The sequence below is a fragment of the Pseudopodoces humilis genome, chromosome 14 (assembly GCF_049639895.1).
Source record: "Pseudopodoces humilis isolate 2021_Gansu_Grassland_sample_001 chromosome 14, ASM4963989v1, whole genome shotgun sequence".
Classification (NCBI taxonomy): Eukaryota; Metazoa; Chordata; class Aves; order Passeriformes; family Paridae; genus Pseudopodoces; species Pseudopodoces humilis.
In genome coordinates, this window is record NC_142213.1 from 17,964,581 (window position 1) to 17,988,933 (window position 24,353).

The 24,353-nt window shown below is 40.9% G+C and overlaps 1 protein-coding gene across 2 annotated transcripts in view; it reads right to left on the minus strand.

Moving 5' to 3' along the window:
- The window catches only part of PEPD (peptidase D), a 137,136-nt gene that overhangs the window by 78,332 nt on the left and 34,451 nt on the right, over positions 1 to 24,353 (minus strand). For both annotated transcript variants that reach the window (XM_088062250.1, XM_005530118.3), the window contains 2 exons: positions 18,635 to 18,710; positions 17,196 to 17,242 (listed from right to left, as the gene is read on the minus strand). In XM_088062250.1, the coding sequence (XP_087918376.1) occupies positions 17,196 to 17,242; positions 18,635 to 18,710 (123 nt within the window). The remainder of the gene's footprint in view (positions 1 to 17,195; positions 17,243 to 18,634; positions 18,711 to 24,353) is intronic.

Here is a 24,353-nt window from a genome sequence, read left to right on the forward strand (position 1 = left end):
AGAACTATCTGTTGTTATTTGGAATACAGATGATTGTATAAACCATTTTACAGCTTCTGAGTTTGCTATCCACAACTCTCAAACTATTACCTCGCTATGAATCTTCTTTGACTAAAAAGGAGGAATAAACCAACAAGAAAGACAACAAACACCAAATTGCCAACCTGATGAAATCCTAGTGGCTTCTCAAGCTCTCATAACTAAAATGCAATCCTTTTGCTTCCTATTTCCCACTCTTCTTTCCCAAAAACCCTGATAACATGAGGAATCTGTTTCCATTTTTACTACTTTTTGATTTACTCTGTGTAGGATTTTTGCAGTAACAACGAGGTCATGAAAAATTTTTTGCAAATTTTTTGTTGAGTAAAGATCATATCTATATTTACTGCTTGCTTTTATGTTTAGTAGCCTTATAAGCATTCATCTTCCCTAATCCCTTTAGACTTCTGCACCTTTCAACCAAGTCTCCTCACAATCCTGCACTTCGACTCAGGGTAGCACTTCCTTTCTCTAATCACTCCAAAAATCAAGACCTTTGAATGGGATTATAAATACTGACTTTAATATTGCCTAGACTCCTGTGACAAGAGATCAGAACAACACACCAAATATACACTAAATTTTTGTGTGCTGCTGAGGCAAACAAATACCCTGCAATATGCAATGCCCACCTGTATTTCCTGATACTGAAATCTGGCATGTGCTGCTTGGTACTTCTCATTTCAGTGGTCCTCACCGCTGTGCTGAGGGGCCCAGCCAGTGTTCCCAGGCTCTACATTGCACACTTTTGGACTGCAGACACATGAGACAAGCCCTGGGGTTGGAGTGAGGCACTGAGGGATGGCCACAGTCACTGGTGTTCTCCTCCTCACCTCTGCAGGTACGGATGCTTAAGAGCTTCACAGTCCTCTGCCAGCTTCGTATGTATGGATAAAAGAGGAATAATGGGTCTTAACAAGAAAAAATTGGACAAGTTTATGTGTCTTCTCTTTCCAAAACTCTGCCTGTAGGATGAGGAATGCAAGAATCTTCAGAAGCTGCTAATAACCCCACAGGGCACTGCTACTCACACAGTCTTTTGAGAGAGATGTGTTTTATAGCTGTAACAATAACTCCTGAAGCTGCTAAAGCATACATGATGCTGTGTTTCATCAGGGCTTATTTAAAGCAATTTTAAATATTGTAGGGAGAGATATGCATGTGTGTGTGCACACTTACATCCTCTAAAATCTGAAATAGGTACAAATAATATTTTAAACATACAGTATCTAACTAGAGCACTGAGTTCCATCCTTTCACCCATGCAGCTGGTTTCACAATATCACACCTTTCAGACATTCCATAATCTAGTAACTTTGCCAATGAAGAAAATGCATTTTGGAGGCTAACTAGTGCTTTTTAAAAAGTATCAGTATTCCTTCTGGTCTCTTTCCACCTAACTGGTATAAATCCTCATTAACAAAGGCTTTGACAAGCTCCTGTATCTGCAGAAAGCCCTCCTGAATCTCTCAGCACATTGCAGTATTGAACAGAGCTCCATGCCAAGTACACAGATCTTGAAAACACTTCCGACAACCTCATTTCTTTCAGAACTTAACCATTCAAAACTCACAGGTTTTCAGCTCTAAAAGAGTCTTTAAGCTCTCCCTGCAATAAGGTATTGTCATTCCTTGATGGTTTTAGAAAGACAAAATATTCTGTGGGAACAAGCAAAATATCAGGCTGATAACAAGCAAAATTCTGATCTCTGGTATTTCTAATTTCTACTCTGACCTCAATTTTTTTAAAGTTTCTCTATAAATGATATTTTTAACACATTCCTTTCACCACTATTTTCTGAACTGTCCTGTCCCAAGTTCATTACTGCCTGTTGTAATCTGTTCACAACATTTCTACATCATATATCCCATATATCTCAAGTAATGGGATACATACTGTAAGACACTTTTCCTTGGTTTACTATATTTAATGTGGCTGAAGAGAGACTAAAAAAAAATTAAAAGATGGGAAAGAGAAAGGGAAAAGGGAGCTTGCTGACTTGCTCTCTGGTGCCAGTTAAGTGTGTTCAAGCAATTTCAAAGAAACAAGATATGCAAACAGATATGCTAAAAATGTAGTTGGAAGTTTAAATTGATGTCTAATCCCACCTGAATTCTGGCAACTAGAGAAGCTGTATTTTCAGTCATGATTCTTCAGTGCTACATGTGTATGGGCGCCTCACCAGAGCTCTGCTCTCTGCTTCACAGTCTCTGTCAGCTGTTGGAAACACAATCACAGCTGGCACAGAATTTCCATGTCACCTTTTCTATACATCCCATTCAGAAAAAAACAGCATGCAGAAAAAGCCATACTTTGAATTTTGAGCAATGTACATTGAGTCCAGGGTGCAGTAAGATTTCACACATATTTATAGAAGAATATCTTGCAAGACAACAGTTTGAAGCATTTGTTCAATGAAATGTCAATCCTGTCAACTGCACCTTTCTTCAAACTGCCACATCAGACCATTTTTTCACAGCAAGGGGTAGCATGAAAGTCTCAAGGCCAATGTGTTTTTCCAGGTCTTTTGTGTAAGATCAAGCCTGCATCGGGAAAAAGTAACAATTCTCTTAATAGGCTTCTTCTTTTCTATTTTTCCTTAAAGATGTTCCTCAGCACAGACTGAAAGCTTATTCAGATGTTCACACTCAGACCAAGCATTACCATGTATGGTTTATAAGTATATCTCAGACAGGCACACTTCCAGGGAATTTAACAGATAGCTTGCTTGTACAATACAAATCAGCAAGACCAGTGACTTTAAAAAAGTATTCTTGTTAGCAAAATGCTCTGTGAACATTACTTTTATCAAAACCATGTGCCAACTCACTGCACAAATAAATTGCAACCTCATAAAATTGTCAAAATTGTATCCCTTAGGAGCAACAAAGCACTTTCTGCATTGTAAAGTATTTCATATTTTGTTTCTCCTATGTAAAGTGTAATAGACTACATGATTTGATTTATATTTTGGGGATTCAGTACATCTATTAGCTATGTAAAAAACAGCACACCAAATATTTCACAGTTTATGCCCTGAGTTTTAATTATTCCTGACACTGAAATAATGAATTGGTGCAGGCAAGAAAGTACTAGGGGAGAACAAAAACCAAAACCCAACCAAAAAACCCACCCAACACCACTACCCAGAGGGGGCTGGCACTGCCCAGGCTGCCCAGGGAATGGGCACGGCCCCGAGGCTGTCGGAGCTCCAGGAGATTTGGACACCACTCCCAGGCACAGGGTGGGATTGTTGAGGTGTCTGTGCAGGCCCAGATGGACTGGATGGTCCTTCTGCGTCCCACTCTGCCTATTCTGTGAATAAAAAAGAATTGTCTGCTGACTACTGCCAGCCCAAAATCATTCCAGAGCAAAGCAGGAGCCAGACTGGGGAAACATGAAGAATTAAGAGACCAAGAAAAGATTTAGCTACATAAAGAAATAGTAGTTTTCTAATTTGGGGTGGTGAAACATTTTAATTCATGCCTATACCATCATTAACATTGCAATTAATATTCCTATGTGAACTAAGAAAACCTATTTTATTATAAATAAAAAAAAATCAATTAATTTGAAATATGAGAAAGAAACAAAGCTAGATCGATTGCTGTGAATGAAAACCCCACCTCAGTTCACAAGTTACCAGTTTTGGAAATGAAGATCATATTTGCAAGTTAGTAGCCATTTTTTTAAAAAGTCCCACACAATTCCTTGCTTAAAATCCCTCTAGAAGTCTGTCACATGTAGTAAAAACCCCTGATACTATCTGCATGTCAACCCAGGAACACTGACAGCAATCTGCACACAACAAGAGTCACACCTGTAGATCTGAACAATTCTTTCAATTTTTCAGATGATGAAAACACAAGTTTTCTCGTGTTTCTTTTTTAATCCTAGATAAATCATTTTGAGTAGAGAAAACAATCGCTCCAATACACATATTAAAAGATTTAAGATCAGCTTTGTTGTATGTGTTGAAGTTTTACTAATGTACCACAAAAAGCCTCCTGTGCATGTGAACAGCAAACCCCCAGGTCCCCAAACAACAGCTCTGCCCCCCTGCCATTAAAATGACAAACTGCATCCCCAGCTGCTGCACACCCAAACTCCCTAACAGATTAGATTTAAAATTGAGCAGTGCACCAAGGCAGCTATTAGTCTTTCAACTCAAGTGTCAACTTCAAACAAATTAATGGCTGAGCAATCTCAGCCAAATGGCGTCTTGACAATTAGAAACTGCAATTCTAAATCCAAATTCCAGGGCAAGATTACTGAGTAAGTTTTCTGAACTGTAGTAATTTGCTTGAGTAAAAAAAAATACTGCTGAATGTGGTTCTGTGGTTATCACATCCACTTCACCATTCAATTCTGTGAAGAAAGACACATACTGGAGATGAAAGAAGATCAGAGCAGGAGTTTGATACACAAGAACTGGAAGTTACAACACACATGCAACCCTTGTCAAATTCCTCCAACTACACCCATCTACACACAATCTACAGCTAAGATGAAACTGAATATTCTCCATGAAGCAGCATGATGTGAACTGTATCTCAGCTTGAAACTACAAAGGAATTGGCCAGTAGTTGAGATTTTTGCACACTATCATCCATTTTCACCACACACTCTTGGAATTAGGGAAGACAAGTAAGCAGACAGTTGCAACTAATTGTATGGCCCTTTCCTTTTCCTTAAAGATTTATTTTTTCTCTTCAAAGCTTTATAGATTGACTGCAAAGCTATGCTGTAAATCAAAAGGAAGCCACTACTCATTACCTAGTTAGAATTTTCTCAGCTCTTTACTGTGAAGCTATTTCTCTGCTATTTGATCCAAAGGCCACAGGCAATGTCTGCGAGTGCACTGCCTGCCATGGCAGCTGAGACTCATTGTTTCCCAGACCCATTTTCAACAGTTTGATGAATTTCCACCTGCTTCCAGTTCTAAAGAGAATCACCAAGGTATATGATTCATGGATTCAAAATACTTGTTCAGAGTGAACAAAAAACAAAAAAGTAGTCTAAGAGTCAAAGAAAGTGCATGCAGGTCTACCAGTGTAGACCAACATGCCCAGTTGTGATTACCTACACTCCACCTGAAAAATAAGGGAAGTAATATTTTTTCTTCCTCAAGAAAAAGAAAATTCAGAAGTACTGCTGCCACTGTAAAAGTTATGCCTCAGCAAGAAAAAATACATTGAAGGACACAAGCATCCTGCACACCCCTCTCAGCTTCTAACTTTCTTCCTGATGTATGAAAGATGGCAGAGAAAGTTTTATTTTCTGGGTTTTTTTAATCTCTGAAATAGACCAAGAGTCTTCTTTCTACTACTGCTGAAGGACACTACTCAAACAAAGCACTTCCATTTTCCAGTCCTTCAGCATGCAATAGTGCATTTAGTCCTTCACCCATGTTCATTCTAGATAAAAGCAAATACCTTAAGCCACGTTTTCATCACTGCCAGCTTTGAGAAGCCCTGTGCCTCTTGTTTTAGTACAGTGAACACAGCTCCAAATGGCAGATCTCTGGCAGCAACCCAGCCTTGCTACCCAAGCCCTGGCAAGTAAGGAAGCACCTGAAGGGATGTGTGAGTGTCTTGGGACCTGGGGACCTGTGCTGAGTGCTGCTGAGGGCTAGTGAGCCCAGGTGGAAGCAGTGCAGGAAGATGAATGGCACCTGGCAATGATCTGGCATTTATCTGGAGTGACAATGGGCACATCTGTGATTTGCCATGATGTGTAGCAAGAAGCCAGGAGCCCTACACCCCATTCAGAGGTTGAGGATTAAGGCAAAGCCACCAGCAGACAGTCAAGATGAACATGGTGCAAAGTGCTGGCTGGCAGGGAGAACCCCATGCCTGAGCTGGTCCCTCTGGCACCCACAGTCCCCACTCAGCCCCAGGGACCACAGTGACCACAGTGAAGTGACCACAGCGACCACAGCCAAATGACCACAGTGAAGTGACCACAGTGAAGTGACCACAGTGACCACAGCCAAGTGACCACAGTGACCACAATGACCACAGTGACCACAGTGAAGTGACCACAGCGACCACAGTGAAGTGACCACAGCAACCACAGCGACCACAGTGACCACAGTGACCACAGTGAAGTGACCACAGTGACCACAGCGACCACAGCCAAGTGACCACAGTGACCACAGTGACCACAATGACCACAGTGACCACAGTGACCACAGTGACCACAGTGACCACAGTGAAGTGACCACAATGACCACAGTGAAGTGACCAGTGACCACAGTGAAGTGACCACAGTGACCACAATGACCACAGTGACCACAGTGAAGTGACCACAGTGACCATAATGACCACAGTGAAGTGACCACAGTGACCACAGTGAAGTGACCACAGTGACCATAATGACCACAGTGAAGTGACCACAGTGACCACAGCCAAGTGACCTGGCCCAGCACAAACCTGTAACACACAGCCTTTGTCTCACACAGACTCAAGTGAAATCCTTCAGTGGTCTCTTCCTACACATGCTTGATTTTTCCAAGCTGTCCTCAGAGCATCAAAGCAGTGACAAATGGCATAACCCTGCCCCTCCTCTGTCACCGAGCAGGAGGGGAAAGTGGAGCAAGGTTTAAATGTATAGAGAAAACCCTGAAGGAATGAATACACCTGGCAAACAACAAAGTAATTTAGCTAAAAATAACCCCCAGGAATCATGGCCACAGATGCAGGTGCAGCCTGCAGAGCAGCAGTATATTCTGTGCACATCAAGTGGGATAACATGCAGGAGGTCACAGAGCTCCACCCGAGGTGTGGCAATGTCACCTGGGCTACAGAATGGGGTTCATAAAAGAGAGCAGGGCATTTCTCCGTATTTTGGAAGAAATTTTTCAATGCTTGTCACAATAATCTGAAATGACATTCTGACCTGCTGGAAGGCCTCACAAAAACTTTTAAAATTACTTAAGCATGCTAAGCAAAACTGAACCAAAACCTAATGTAACCTCTAGGAAGAAAAAAAACTTGTTAAATTTCACTGGAAGCTCTACATAATAATTAAAAGATATCATTTATGTCTACCCACACAAATGAAATCTGCAGCCTTTAGAAAGCAAAAAACTTATGGATTTTTACTTGCAAGGTCCTCTCTTCATGTCTCAAAACCAGAAGTTCTTCACTTAATGTTGCCTGACACTATTTTGAGTATCATCAATATTTTATATTTGGAAAAGTACCAAACAATGTGATAAATACAAATCACTAACAGAGAAAAAAAAGTACAAGTAAAGGTGACTCATCCTGTCCCAGGGTTGGTATATTTGGGACCCATTTGTCTTTATGTCTCACTGCAATATTATGGTGAGTGAATGGTGCTCCTGACTGCACAACATTCTTCTTAGCATCTCACAAATACTGTCACTTTGCAAAAGCCTTTGAACACATGATGCAAGTCCTATCCATTTTATCAAAGTTTTGTCACAGTTAATGACCAGACTGTATCCAGCACCAAGGAACACACATGAGAAAATAGGGAACGGGTAGGAAATCTGCTGCATTTGGATCTGTTACTTGGGGAATAGAAAAATATTATTTTAATTTGTGCTAGGAATAATGGACACGCTTTGATTTGGTAAGTCTTAAACAAACAGCGGAATTAAGGAAGCAGAAATGCACACCCACGTTGCACCTCCTCCAAAGGACGTGGGTTTCCCCAAAGGCAAGATCAGCTCCCACTCCCCATCGGTTCCGCGGCTGAACGCGCTGCTCTGAGCACCGAACGTGTCCCTGGGCTGCAGCTGAGAATCAGATCCAGCCGTGTTCCTAAGCAACCCCACACTCCCTCCACACTCTCCCCCTGCTGCCACCGCCAGACAAGAGGTTTTAATCATCAATTCACTCTGCATCCAACGTGCACGAGCCCCATCAGGAGAGGCTTGGGCACAGCACTGCGTTAAGCAGCATCAGGCAGCTCCAGCCCAGTTTTGTCTTCACCAAGGCATGCAGACTGCAACTTAAAAGACAGCAATTCTACCTTTCAGTTGTTTATAAAGAAAAGCTTTTAAAAAAAATCCTGGCTCAAACATAAAATAATGCAAATACAAGCTAAAATTTTTTATTCTTGCCAGCAGGAATGAAAACATTCTGTTAGAGGTACTGAGGGTTAAACTTTTTTTTGACATTCATAATATTCAGTGCTGGAAAAAAAAATCTCAGCAAAGAGTAATTGCTCCCACAGGGACCAATCCATGGGTCACAGTTTTTTGCACTTGATGGCAACAGAGCCTTGACTGAGATTTTCTGTAAGACCCAGATTTAAGCTTGCAGCGTAATCACAATGTTTGCCCTAGCTCCAGAAGCTGAGCTAAAGCACCACTTCTACAGTGTAATTATTCTACATATGTTCCAAAAACCCATGGGGAAATTTTATTATTCAGAAGAATAAATAGGGTAAAAATAAATCGTTTTTAATTTTAGTCAGTTTTTAAACTCCTTATGAATTTTCATTTTTCTTATGCAAGTTTAAGTCCATGGGAGAAAGGATTTGCCTTGAAGAAATAATTAAACTTTCATCTTCAGTTACGCTTCTTAGCAAATACACAGCCACCCACATAGCACACAACACATAAGTGCTGTTCAGTGACAGAGTGCCAACATAATCACTAATGCCTCATAATCTCCCTTTCAGTTTCAAATTGAATATTTAAAGTTTGAACTTGTGTTCAACAACCCAGAGCAAGCAGAAATGCAGTGAGGGCTTAGGTTAAAAGGGCGTTGGTGTCCCAGCACAGCTTAATTTGCCCTCAATAGATTTTTGAATACTTGAACTGTTCTGAGAGGAAAAGGCAGTAATTTGTCATTTGGGATATGCAAACCTGCTACCTTAAGGATAATAAAAGATTATAGCGCTCAATTTATGATGACAATGTCTGGACCAAATTTAGTCAGGTGCAGGAAAGTCAGAATTTTTAAGGGAAGGGAAGCTGAGGAAGCTTCCCCAGGGTTCAGTTTTAGGCTGGTCCTGGTTACCATCTTTACTGATCATCTGGATGTGGGGATTGAGAGCACCCTCAGTAAATTTGCAGACGCCCAGTTGGGTGGGAGCGTGGATCTGCTGGAGGATGGGAAGGCTCTGCAGTGAGACTTGGACAGACTCAATCCATGGGCCAAGGACAATGGCCTGAGGTTCCACAAGGCCAGGTGCCACATCCTGAGGGTCACCAGACACCTCAGAGTGAGCCAGAGTGTGCCCAAGGGGGCAAGAGGCCACGGGCATCTGGCCTGTATCAGCACCAGTGTGGGCAGCAGGAGCAGGGCAGTGCCGGCCCCTCCGTGCTGGGCACTGGTGAGGCCCCACCTCGAGTGCTGTGCCCAGCTCTGGGCCCCTCATGAAAAACAACATTGAGGGGCTGGAGTGTGTCCAGAGAAGGGCAGTAAGGCTCATGAAAGGTTGAGAAAATGTCCCATGAGGAGCAGCTGAGGGAGCTGGGTTTAGTCAGTCTGGAGAAGAGAAGGTTCAGAGCTCACTCTTTCCAAGGCCCTGACAGGAGGGTGCAGGGAGCTGGGGCTGGTCTCTGCTGCCCTGCTTACAGTGAGAGGACAGGAGGAAACGGCCTTAAACTGAGACAGGGAGAATCAGACTAGCCATCATAGAAATATTTTTCACTGTTTGGGTGGTGGAATCAATAGTTTGCTCAGGAAGAAGGTGGAGTCACCACCCCTGGAGGTGGTTAAGAGGAATCTGGATTTGGCACTGGGAAATGCTGTAGTGGTGTAAGGTTTATGGTGGTGCTGGGTTGATGGCTGGGCTTGATTTTTAAGGCCTCTTCCAACCTTGATTCTGTGATTACATATCATCCTGTAATGACAACCCTGATCTTGCATGTTTCAAAACTGCTGATAATGCACACACTCAAAATACCACCTGCCAAAATAGTACACAATTCTGTAGTACACAACAGAAAACCAAACAAAAATCAACCAAACAAAAGAGCCATCCCAACAGACATTAGAAATGCTGCTTAATAAGCTGTAAGGTGTCACTTGCACACTATGATGATGAGGATGCTCTAAGAACAAATTTGGAAAAGAATTTATGCAGCAGGAACAAAGGAAAGGAACAAAATCTGTTCTTTTTCTTTTCATGTGTATAAAATAGCTTTAATTTTCAGGTTAGTGTGTGATATCATGACATTAATGGACAGTCTTGGTATTCTACCCATTTCTTTCAAGTTGAGCTTCTGGTCTCTGATCATTACCATGAGCAATTCTGTTTATCAAAAGATGGCCAACAAACACAAAGTTCTCATCTCTCTGCTTCATCAGTAATTAGCAAAAAAATATTGAGGTAAACCTTACAATGCAGATAAAGCCTCACATATGGTAGAATCTTTACTTTTGACTTGTCTGAACAAGCATGAACAAAATCCACATCAAATAATAATTTCAGCCTGCTGTCTTTTACAATGAGTTTCATTTCACATATCTCCAATCTTAGCTTGTCATTAGCAATGTTAATTAGTTCACTATCTCAATACCACACTAGAGTCAGTAAAAACTGAGATCACTGCTAATTTGAGAAGAAAGCTTGTTCTTCCTTTAATACAGTAATAGTCACTGCAGTGACTAATAGTAAGTCACTGTAGAAAACATCCATAGAATTAATAATGCTTGCAATTTTCCATCAGTTACAAAATCAAAATAAAAATGCTACTACTTTTTAATTTACAAAAAGATAATCAAAGGATAATTATGAATTATCACATTTACTATATTACTAACCCTGTGAGGACATACAGTGACACAGCATTCAAAGTTGGGTTATCTCTTGCTATGGCACAAGCCAAGTTCTGGATGCATACCTGTGGTGTACATCCTGCCACAGCTCTCTTTCTGAAGGCAAACATTTTCCAATACCAGCATGGTAATTCTTCTTTGGCATCTCTGTGATGATAGAGGGGCTTATTTTAAATCTCTCACGTGGTCCAGGTTCACAGGTTTTTTGTAGAAGGTAAAACTCAATTATGTGGAATTTCAATCACAAGAGGGGCCTGTGCAATTAAACATTAGTTTTGTACCAGGAGGTGACTGAAAGAACATCTGAGCTTCCCCCAGGATCTCCTGGAAAAGGAAAATGCTGAGAGGTTACTGGGAATATACTGAAACTGCTCTGCTGCCTCCCAGCAGCTAATGGAGTCTATCACCAACCACCATGACCATACTGACCAGAGCAACTGGAAATGGGTGTATGTTTTCCAGGGTTGGGGCAGCTGAAACTTCTGCAGTGGATTTACATCTCCTAAAGCAGATGAGGTGCTGAGACAGGAGGTCTCCATGCTCACAGCTAATCCTCTCCCCCACTTCTGCTGAGTCGAGTGTGCACACATTTGCAATTGTGCAATGTCACAGAAGAGAAACAATGCTCAGGGGTTTTCTAAAGCAATTTTTCAATTTAGATTTATTTAAAGACTATTTACAACCTTACTTCAGCTGGATTAGGAAATGAGTGGTGACAGCCTAATTTAAAACATCAAAGGACCAGCTGTATGCAGGGAAGGTGGGCAGGAGGGGAAGGCTGCAGGAAGTGTCTCTCTGAATCCAGTTGCTCTTCCAGGAAAACACATTATATCTGACTTCCCTCTGGGCACTGAACACATGAGACTCAGCAGCTCAAACCAAGCAATTAGCAGGTACCCAGCATTTGCTGTCAGAGCTGTCTGCACTAAGCTGCCTACCCGGCCCTGGACACCATAAATCATTTCATATCACCATTTCTAGGAAGTCCTGGATAACCACTGCTGCCCCTAACAGGGAACAGGTACAAAACCACTGGCTCAGCTACTCCTTCCCTGCCAGCCCCAGTGCATCCACGTGGAACAGAAGCTCCTGGGTTGCTGCCTAGTGAGGATTTCTTGCTAAAAACAGATTGTGGCTGATCCACTTCTTCCTTCAACCCTGGTGCTAGAACTAGATACATAGACAAATAAATAGTATCAGGTACAGGATCATCTTACACCAAACCAGCATCCAGACTGCAGTCTCCCTTCCTACCACAAAAGGAACAAAGGAATGAGGATTAGTGGATTGCACTGGGGTTTTTAAAATGCAGGGAAAGGTCACCTTCCACCTCTCTCTCCATTTCTCATGTATTTAAAGGTTTTAAAACTAACCTTTTGATAGCAGCACTCTACATTTAAAAACACATCACCTCTAATTGCAAGGCAGTTTGGGAAATAAGGCAGCCAAGCCATTTGCAGGCTGCACAACACTGTTAAAACAGAAATAAAACAAAAGAAAAACAAAAAGCAAAAAAAAAACAAAACCAAAAAACCACAAAAAACCAAAGAAAAATAAAAATAAAAAAAGGAAAAGACATAAAAGATATATCAATAACTGAGCACTGACATGCTGACTGACATGCTGCTTGAGACTAACAGAGTGCTGGTCTGTAGTTTAATAAAAATACACAAATACCAGTGAGGGTCATGATACAATTCAACACCATTCCCATGCCAAAAAGCAACTCTAAAAGATTCACCTGTGTATTTTTGTCAGCTGCAGTGGGCATTCTTATTTACTATTTATGTACACTTTTATGAAGGACTTACTTAATTGAGTTAAAATTCTATCCAGTGTCATAAAAAAAACCTCAAGTATTTCTGAAGGTCATTTGCAGCAGATACAGTGACTTTTTGAAAAAAATATTCAAAGAGCAAAATCATGAGGAAATGGTAAGTGGCAAATACTGATTAGCTAAAATGATCAGCATTTCACTAAAAGGAAATACCCAAAGGAAAATAAAATTATTCTGGTTATTTTCTCTCTTTTTAGTGAAATAACACGTGTGTTTTATTGTCAGTTTGTTCCACTGGAGCAGAGGAGAGAGAGAAAAATGAAAGATGAGAGCCATAATCTGTGAAAGCACTCTCAGACTTCCCCAGATAGTGAAATTTAACACTGACAGATACAAAAGCAACTCATCTCAGAGCCCAGGCTCTGCTCTGGAATCAGGGACAGCGCTGAAAAGAATAGGGATAAAGAACTTTTATCAGCCTCAGCTGGTAAGAGAGGCAAGGTGTAAAAATAGTCTGTAAGCATTGTAAACCAACAAGAAAAAAACCTCTATAGCTGCTTTCTTGCCATTTTATTCCCCAAATTATTGCCGTTACAGCAGAGCAGAGTTTAAATTTAGTATTAACTGCTACAAAATCCCCACAATTATTTCCCCTCACAACAAAGAATTTTTTCCTAATATCCCATCTAGCCCTCTGTCACTTTGAAGCCATTCCCCCTTTGTCTTGTCCCTGCAGCCCCTGGCAATTGTCTCTCTCCAGCTTTGCTGCAGCTCCTTCAGGCCCTGCAAGGCCACCCTGAGCTCAGCCCAAAGCTTCTCCTGTGCAGGTGAACAATGGCAGCTGTGGCAGCCTTTCCTCCCAGCAGAGCTGCTCCATCCCTCTGCTCATCCTGGAGCCTCCTCTGGGCTCTCTGCAGCAGCTCCAGCTCCTTGCTGTGCTGGGCCCAGGCTGGGGCAGCTCTGCAGGTGGGGTCTCACCTGAGGGCCAGAGGGGCACAATCCCCTCCCCTGCTGCCCACGCTGGCTGCTCTGTGCACTAGCCACTGCCCCCTGTGCACTAGCCACTGCCCCCTGTGCACTAGCCACTGTCCCCTGTGCACTAGCCACTGCCCCCTGTGCACTAGCCACTGCCCCCTGTGCACTAGCCACTGTCCCCTGTGCACTAGCCACTGCCCCCTGTGCACTAGCCACTGCCCCCTGTGCCCTAGCCACTGCCCCCTGTGCACTAGCCACTGTCCCCTGTGCACTAGCCACTGCCCCCTGTGCACTAGCCACTGTCCCCTGTGCACTAGCCACTGCCCCCTGTGCACTAGCCACTGTCCCCTGTGCACTAGCCACTGCCCCCTGTGCACTAGCCACTGTCCCCTGTGCACTAGCCACTGTCCCCTGTGCACTAGCCACTGTCCCCTGTGCACTAGCCACTGCCCCCTGTGCACTAGCCACTGCCCCCTGTGCACTAGCCACTGTCCCCTGTGCACTAGCCACTGCCCCCTGTGCACTAGCCACTGCTGCTCTGTTATAAAAGGCTCCACTCTGCAGGATCAGGACCCGGGTTTTGGGCACTACAGTCACAGTTATCTGCATGGCAACCCCCAGGTGCTCCCATGTTCAGCAGCCACAGAGGTTTCAGAGACAGTCACATAATCCAGGGGGTGTTGGACAAGGGAATGGGTGTTCAGGGCTGGTTTTGCTGCCTGTGATAAACACATCATCACTTAATGAACTCAGGACTGTGCACACACTCCTATCACACTGACACAAACAAAAGGGTTAATTCATTGTACTGTACCTGTGAAGCTTTTAGCAAAGAAGCAAGGCATGCAAAAGCTGCTTTCAAAGGACTGAATCTCTGGGAACATGGAGTGGGGTTTATGGGAATGACTAAATTTTAATATGCAGGTAGCAACTGTACCTAAGTAACACTCTCATAGAACCATGTGTCCACATTAGGTTAGGATCTCCAGCATGAACTTCAGGCCTGAATAAATGATGCCCTCTTTAACACAACTTTAGTGTTGGACAGTCTTATTCTGATATTTTGGACATTTGGTAAAAACAGCACCTTCAGTGCTATTAAGAAAAGGATAAACCCCCACAAAAATGGGCAATGCATGCAACAGCTGTGTGTCCAGAACTCATGATGCAGGAAGTCACTCACCTGATGCTACAGCACACACTTTCACATCATTCCCCAATCAAAATGACATTCCAAGTAGCCATCCCAAACTTAAAAATATTCTTTCTAATAAAAAGGGAACGAACAAAGAAATACACAGAAGATTCCACACTTCATTTGGTAAACAATACACAGATGAAATATAGAAATTGATGAACACTGATCTAGAGAAGTTATCTCCAGGCCTTCAGAGCACTCTGAAACAGATAACTGTAGGTCCTAATTAGTACTTTCAGTGTGTTTATATATACACACAAAACATCTTTGTCTATAGAGGCACACTTAAACAACTTTGCTGAAATCACAGATTTTACTCACACACTTCTCAAGCTGAAGAGATCTTTTTTACCATTTTACCATATTTTTAACAGTACATTCGCTACAGAGCAGTTTTGTAATTAAAAGCCATTAATTAAAGAAGATTAATTAAATATGAGGTAAGCACAAATACTAAACAAACTGCTTCAGAGAAAGCCCAGAATCTGACCTACCAAAATGACTATATGCAATTATACATGCTGTGAATTACTGTTTGTAGATAATTGCCTTGGCTGTCTCCTTAAAGTCAACCGACCACGCATTAAATTTAAATAATATCAAACCAGAAAAGAAGTCAGGGCTGATTGGAGTTGCAGTTAAATGCACTTATTTTTTATATATCTCAGCATTAACACATTACTGGTTCAAAATCATTTACCAGTGTTTAACCAAATGGACAAAGAAAGGCAACACTTTGGTCTTACATCCAGTAATAGAAAATTTTAATTGCTTTTGGGATCTCTGCCATTATTCTTCCTAGCAGACAGAAGAATAGCAGACAGCGTTTAAATTTTTAGGGCCCTTTCCCCCTAAAGGAACGAGTGCAGGGATGAGTTCCACCAGTAAAAGAAACTGAAATTCTAATTATAGTCTCCAAGGCAGACACAGTAGAGCAGTCTGCCAAGACCTCTTTCATTAGCTAAATACCTGCAAACTCTTTCAAGAGGTGTAATCCATCAAGATGTATGGAAGAATAGAAGGCAATTTTAAGTAGGTGTAGTAGCTGCTTAATTTATTTCTTTATTTTCAATTGAAAGACACAAATAATCTTTTCAAAGGGTTGATGTGTATGGAAGGAGCTAGCCAGGGAAGAACGAAAGTCCTGGAGAAAAAAGGTAATATACCTTGTAGACTTACAGAAGAATGTTTATATATGTAGTTGTTGTATGACATTTAAATCAAACTGCCAGGATCATGACATTTAAAAGCACCTGAGAAAAAATTCTGCTCTAGGGAAATTTTTGATTGCTAATGACTTTCAGAGCCAAAATTTGACTATCAGCATGTACAGCATGGTCAGTGAGTAAAATTAACACAAAGAAAGTTCATAAATAAAGTTAAGGACTGAATGCAAACAATATATTCTTTTTTCCCTGTCACCTGCTGGTATATGTAAATGCAATTTGAGGCACCGAAAAATTACAGGCATGAGCCTATAGTATCTGCAGAAATTTAAACTGCTTAAATGTAACTTTAGTTTCTCCACATTACATATGTTCTAAGGTCTTTTGAGCTACCTTGAAATCCTAATGACAAATATTGTGGTCTCTTTATAGTCCCTTCCCTGGGTGCTGCTCTAGCCTACTTAGAAGCCTTTGAAAAACTACTGCCAAGAAAGAACAGTAACTGACATATGACTGCTATTTTCTATTTCTTCATTATGCAAATACTTTGAAAATTGAAAATACCATGTACAAGTTAAAAATAAATGGACTTGATGATCAAAACCGTGCTTTATATGATAAATGCTGATGCTTTCATGTAAATGTTGATTCAAGAGAGGAGGCAATGTTTTCTTTAGATCTTGACACATCATCAGTGTCTCAGGACCAGCCAAACCCCTCTTGGATGCCTGTACAGCACGTTCTCCTCAACATAAGAGATGTGTGCTGCTTTCTTATTGACTTCTCAGCAGCTGTAGAACACTCACCACACGTGTGAGCTGAGCTCCTTGTGCAGGCTAAGCACAGGTACTGCTGCCTTGGAATTGCAGGCAAAATATAATTGAACACAGCCTTTCCTAAGACTCTTAAACACCCACTCATGCAGTCTTTTAAGCATAACCAGACTAAAGGCAATGTTTAACCATAAACACCATTTTATTGGATGGCTTCAAACAATGAAAAAGCTATTTCATCAAGCTTCTGTAAATTACTGTAACTCCAGGAAGAGAGATATGCTCCGCTTAACCAAAAAATAATCACCCCTCATCAAATACATGTTTGAAACAGATGAAGTACCACCTCAAAACAACAAAATAATGCTTACAATGGCCTTAAAACACCAATGAACTCTCAGTCTCAACTGAATCCATGCTACTGCATTGTCTCAGCTATTGTTTTTCCCCCTAGTACAGAGATATTATCTTTTTTATTATAATTAGTGTAAGAACTCTTACCTCTCCATCTCGTATTCTTTCATTCCTACTTTTACGGCCTTCATTACCTGTAAGATACATATTAGCATGGGACCATCACAGTGGGAGGGAATCTCATATTTATAAATTTACAACTTGTGACTATCTCCAGAGAAACCTATATTACAAAAATATCATCTGTACTTCATTTAAATTTACATCAGCAGATGCATTTTAAAACTACACTGGAATCAAACACTTTAATCTTTAAAAATGCCTGCAGTCTCCAGTAATAAAGCAAGTTTAATTGCCAAACTACCATATCCTAATGAAGTGCAGCTCATCAAAATGCCAATGTTCAGTTGTGAAAGCTGTGGTGAACATGGCAGCAAGACCTTTTGTTCTACTTAGGCAAAGCAAAGCTATGAACTGGATTATCCTACAATGGGAGAGTCTCTCATATACTTTGAAATCTGAATCAACAGAAAACTACTAGAGTTACTGCTGGTTTACAAGTCTTAAATCTGATCCTTGTTCTCAGATTTGCTAAGAAAGTTTTACTCCCTTGTCTGTTTCCGTATTGCAGAAGTTCTAGGCAGCTGCTCTACAGAAAACAGTACTCTCAGATGTGATAAGATTATCCAAGGATGATGAAAAACCAAGGAGTACAAATGCAAAATGACTATCCTTTGAATTTTCAATTTTACAACATTCATTTTAAAACATTCTTACTTCATAGTTTGGATATCTGAGGAGCAGGAGCCAAGACAACATCTGAGCCAGTGACCTCATCAGCTACTTTTACCTAAGCTCCCTCTGCTCATCACCACTCTCAGAATGCAGGGGCAGATCTGCATCACTCTGTGGAGTACAGCACTGACACCCAAGGTGATTTTATCCTCACCACCAGGAGAGCAGTGCAGCTCCCCTGGTGTAGTGCCAGGTCCAACCTGAGCAGCCTCGCTGAGAGCCTGGACCTGTCATTGTCACACTGGCAGCCACAGAACAGCAGGGCTCAGCACTGCCCCAGGGACAAACCCAGCTCTGAGGAGCACCCTGAGGAATCCCTTCCCTGTCCTACACTGCGCATGGAAAGACTTCCCCAGCCCACCAGGACCTGGGCACAGTTACCTGCTAGTTCAACTTTTCAGAGCTGCACATGGGCCTGACTAATCATGATCTTCTCTTTCTCCATTGTTACACAGGTATTTGTGCACACAGAACAGACAGACTGCAAGCAGGTCACCTTCTGCTGAGGTGAGCTACCCACACTTCATTTCTCACACATCACAAACGCACCAGTGAGTTCAAGGACAATGCAAGGTATATTACTGGGCTGTAATAGGAGGGATATTATCCTCTTATTTCTATCCAGCCTTTCCATTATTTTATTACTAAGCAATTCTGGGTTGCTGGGGACATTTTCTGAGTACCACTGCTACACTAAGAGCAAAAATTATTAACGGTAAAGGATCCATTACCTCTTTATGAGCTTCACTGGAGATTTTATTGGTGTAGCGCAGAACTTCCAGCTCCATGTCTGTCTTAATGACACGACTTAAAGAGAAGAACAACAGATAGCATGTTAGACTGCAACTTCACAGCTAAAGAATGCAAAATGAAAAAGCCCTGAAAATAATATGCATCGCCTATAATAAGATTAGATCAAGTACACCTCAAGAGCAAACACCTATTACAGTATTCATGACAGCAAAGTATTGTTGGCATTGATTCAGCATTAGCAAAACAATCTCACAAAGGGAAGTCACAAGAATTTCAAACATCATCCTGCCCTATTTAATACTTACAAACAAGTGGTTCAACCAACATTTTTTCAGCTCATTCTACAATGCATTAGAAACAAAACCAATGCAATTCTGCATTTACCATAACTGTAACAATAATTCAAATGGAACATTTCTACAAGCATGCTTGATTTAATTTCAAACTCAATTTAAAACTATTTTGCATATTTAAATTCCCAGAGTTCCAGAATTTCTGTTCAGCACAATCCCAACTCCCACCTATTTGCAAAAGGTGGGCAGGGGGTGGTGCAAAAAAACGCTATTTTTGTTTGGTATTAAAAAACCCAAACCATGAAATTCAGAAACCACAGCAGCAGTAATTAAAGCCATGATGTCCATTCTTTCACATGCTTCCAAAGGAAGACAAAAAACATAAAACCCTAAACAAGCCAATGCCCTAAAAACCCCATCCTACTCTTTGTGCCTAATGAGATACTGAATTCACGTATGTTTATGTGCCTTGATACTCTCCTCTGAACTCATGTCAAAAATACACTGTTTAACTCTTCTCTGCATGTATTTCTATCATGCATTTCAAATAAAAGCAGCTATTGAGTGTGACATGCTCAGTAAAGCAGACACAGTTCCATAACCTCTATTAAACACCACATACTCCTTCCACTGTTACACAAACTGAATTCCTAGTATTTTTCATGCCCATCTCAAAGGCAGCTGTGAAGTACATACTTACTGTTTACAAAGTACAGAACTACATCTATTGAATTGCATGAAAATATTTCAATCACATTTTCAAGCTGCACTCCAGGGTTTGCAGCAGTTACAAAGAACCATAACTGTTATACTTTGAAACTGCCACCAAGACCCCTCTTTTTATTGTAACATGCTCCTCCTCACACTGCTGTAGAAAACTATTTACTGTATTTCTGCTCTGTAGTTTGTTTTATTGAGTCCAGAAACTGGCTTCTCAGCCATCAGTGCCTCTGATGTGAGATTACAGCATTTCCCACAGATGGTGCTTTACTACAGCACAGCCACTCCCTTCCAAACACAACTCTTATGGCAAGAGTAAAGGTACCTTTGTAAAATCCTCATCTTGATCAAAATGCTTCTACAAACAGAAACACTGCAGAGGGGAGTGGATTGACTTTCTAAGTCAAATGGAATATGACACAAAATAATCACTATGCAATTGAGAATGAGAAGTACAAGGTTTTAAAAGGCACACCTGGGTGAAGAAATTACACTGGGATGGTAAAATCTGCTGACCATGAGTGAGGAAATAAACTTCCACTCCTGTCTTTCAGCCAAGACATAAAAAAGAGTGGCTCAAATATATTCCAGTTAGAATGAGGCAGCAAAAGCTTATAGATTTTTAATTTTTTTAAAAAAAATCCTATTCCTTGGAAGACTGCATGTGCTAGCAGGATAATTTAATACTTGTTTGATGTGCCCTTATATTACTTTCAGTATACAGTACATATCCATGATCTGCAATTGCCCAAAAAATAGGTTGTTTCATAATTCAGTTGTCTAATCTCTTTGTTGGAATCTGCTAGTAATAAAAGTTAGTAACTGCTCCACAGCAAGTGCAAAGAGTGTTAGAAACCATTTCCTTGACTTGGGCCAAAGACTTCAGGATCAAGGTATTTGTATTAGATCACAACTTCTCAGGTATCTGTTCAAATATAGAAATTCATGCTCAGCCTCAGACTATTTATGCAATGCAACCCCTTCATGTACACAAGGTCAGGCACTGAAATACTTTACAGAAAATCATTCTGAGACCAAAAAAACAAAACCCAACCACCAGGAGGAAGAAGAGGGAGAATGTACAGTTGTGCAGTGAACAGAATCAGCTTCACCCTACGCCAGACACTGGGCTCCTGTGCTAGGGTGGTATGGTTGGTGGAGTTCCCACATCATGTCTGGGTAGTAGAAAAGCCTGTATTTCACCACCTTCTCACTCTTTTGACAGTGCAAAAAGCAGCAACCCCCCAAGGCAGGTTTACAGCAGTGCTTGGCACTTCAGGGCAATCATGCCACAGCTCTCATGATGTTTTCCCCCACTTCCAAAATAAGGATAGGAAGAAAATCCCACTTTTTTTCATGAATGTGAACTTCAACATTCTATTAAAAACAGCTCTTGGATCAGTTACAGCCTCTGCATAAACGCATTAATATTATAATTGGAACAAATAATGAGCCAGGCTCTGGCTAATGCAATTGCCACAATGTCCAGGTTCCACATGTAAAGCACTCCTCAGGGGGGGTCACTCAGTGCAATCTAGTTGAAATACAGGCACAAGTCTCTGACTGTCAGAACTGACCTAAAACTTTCATTTTTTTTTCTCCCCCCTCATTTTACATTTACGAATGTAAAAACATTTCTTCTTCCTCATTCTCCTTTTACACTCATTTTCTGCTTTTATTTTCACTTAGCCATATGAGCAGCTGGTCTTTTCACACATGTCAGTCATCCAACAGGACAGAGAAACTTTTAATATAAACAAGCAGCATTTCAACCCTGAAAGTGCATTTGTGCATTTTAAATGTCTGGATACCAAATTACATGCATGACCTAATCAAGTGCTCAAGAGCATATAGAATTTGAGGCAGTTATGAGGCTGAAACTCACGTAACTGTATTTTCCTAAAGCAGTGCTCTCCTCAAAGATACATAAATTGGTTCTCTATGTGCATTCTGCAGCTCTGATAATGCTGCCAGAAGTATTTGTTTCCAGTTATCAGATCAGTGTTTTATCAGCTGGCTTGTTTTGCTGCTTTTTAGTCCATGTGTGCATCCTTAATGTCTCCTTTCTGTGATATACATGGAAAACACCTGGGAATGTCCACTCCTCCTTTTTCTTCTGGAAATATTAGATTTACAGACCACCTAATAGATAAGGATTATGTCTGTGTGGGCAGACTTCACAGGCCTGCCTTATTTTTACCCTTTCTCACCTTTGCTGTTACCTTTCCACATTTTATCCACAGAAATTTCTCTACCACGATTTATACATTTATGTTCTTCTGCAATACATAAAAACTTGCAGACTGAATTAGCATCAAAGCCAGCCAACAGAGCAATGCACATATGAAAAGGAGAGCCATCACAGTACAATTCTGAAAGACAGGTGCATGAACACCAAAGACAGGAGTTCAAAAAAATGTTGAGAGGTTTACAGCATAGATAGAAAAACCTCTGAAAACACAAAAAGCGAATGCACACTTTTAAGACTTTAACATACAGATCAGTTTTCAAAAAGAAATAATTATAGCTTTCCATCAAAATACTGCAAAATACAGACCATATGAAATCTTTCACATTAAACTATCAAATCCCATTTTCATTGAGATTACAGGAAAATACAGTATGTATGTGTGTATATATATATATGCAGCACAAAGAGAAACACTTACTAAATATTTTAAATTTTAAATTTTAAAACACTTACTAAATGTTTACTTCTAGCAACAACATGATTATGATAGACACTGGCAAATTACAGGAACAAAAGGCCATTTGACTAAGTGTTGGAGTAAAAAAAAACTCCTGATTACTGAGGAGATAATTTGGACAAGTTTGAATTCTTTCTTCTGTTAGGTGACATTTTCTTTGCAAAACACTGGAATCAATACTTAGCATATCCATTCATTATGAAATTTGGAGTTGAAGCCTTTAAATTTAAAATAAAAGTTTTAAAATTTGTTTGGAAATACACCCACTCAATAAAATGAAAAAAAAAAAAAATTAGAACACCATCTGCAAACTGCTGAAATCCAGTGTAAGGTTGAATTCTTCTGTTTTATCTTTAAGTTCCATACCAAGTCAAAAAATTATGAGATCTTGAAAAAGTAAGCAAGAGAGGCAACAGATCCTTAACCACAAACATTTTGCCTCTTGACAGTATGGAACCATTTTTTCTGCATTTTATTAGAAGCTTGTATAATACTAGAGCTGCCTTTTGTAGCTCCCAGTTCTCCCTGGCTGCTTCAGGAAGCTCAGCCATTTCATCTCTAGCTGGCAGTTTGACAGCATGGCATAGAGCAGAGTTTTTCTGACAAGTACCATGTAAAACACAGTAGTTCAGAGCTTGCCAAATCTGAAATGAAATGCATCCCTGCAAAGGAGATGATTCAAAGGGTGCAATTTCCTACCCCAGAATATAACCCAAAAGAATTCATCTTCCTAAATGAAAAATTTTCTTAACTCTAGAAATATTGCTTTCCAAACAAACTTTCTTGGCAGGTAACTTGACATTCCAAGCAGATTTCTACTTTAGTAAGCTTTAATATACATGACCTGTCATTCACATGTTAACTTCACCAGACACTTAAGTCCTAACAACCACCTTTAACACACTTCTGACTTAAAATGAAAGCCACCAAACTCAGTAAAACCTTTTAAAACATTTCTGAATACAAATCTGACCTCTTTTTATTTAGAATTCCCTTTCCTTGAAAGCCAGGTGTAGGGAAGGTGCATACCAAGCATCCCTCACCTGTGAGGCTGCAGGAAGAACTAAATCAGAATTCCAGGCTGCCACTCACAATTAATTCACTGAAGAGATGATTTTTTCCACCCTGGCTCCAAGTGCTGCCCTTCTACTGCCTCAGTGCTCCACCTCTCTCAGTACAACCTCCAGGGCATGGACTTTATGTTTGCCCATACCTGAGCTTTATAAAGGAGAGTTAATCTCCCTTTAATTGAAACCCCAGAGGAGAAAAGCTTATGACACCTTGGTAAGGTGGATGGAAACAACCTGAAAGCTACCCTGGGAAAAAGTCTGTAGCCCTACTCCAAAGCCTTCTCCAGGTGAAATTGCCACCTCTGTCCCTGTTGTCCTGCTGTGTCTTCACAGCAAAGCTGGGAAGTCAGACAGGGCCCTCTCCAGTCCTCTTCCTCACCCCTCTTAAATTCAGACAGCAAGCCTACAGCATAACTTCCCTGTTTAGGAAAAGGAACGACACAAATTCTAGAAGGACAGAACAGGCAAGATCTAAAAATCAGCAGCCCCTCTTACCCTCCTGATCCTCTTACACTCATCAGGAGCAGGAGCAATGAGTCCACTACCACAGCTCCAGCCCCAACCACAGCTCAGGGATGGAACAACCTCTACACAAATCCTCCCCACTTCCCTTTTGCAGCTTTATGTCCTGCCAAGCAATGAAAAATATCTGCCACAACAGATCCGTGACCTTTTAATAATTCTAAATGTTCTGAAATCACTGATGTTCAAAAAACATCTCCACGGTTTTCAAGCTGGCAATTAGCTGTAGATGGAGACAGCAGAAGATGGTTCTCAGCATACATGCTGAAAATAAACATTAAAAAGCATAATATGTAGGAGCATGCAATACAATACAACAATGGTAGTCACTGTGCACCTGTGTTTTGTATTTTAAGCTTATCTGTCTTAACTAAGGATTTGCTT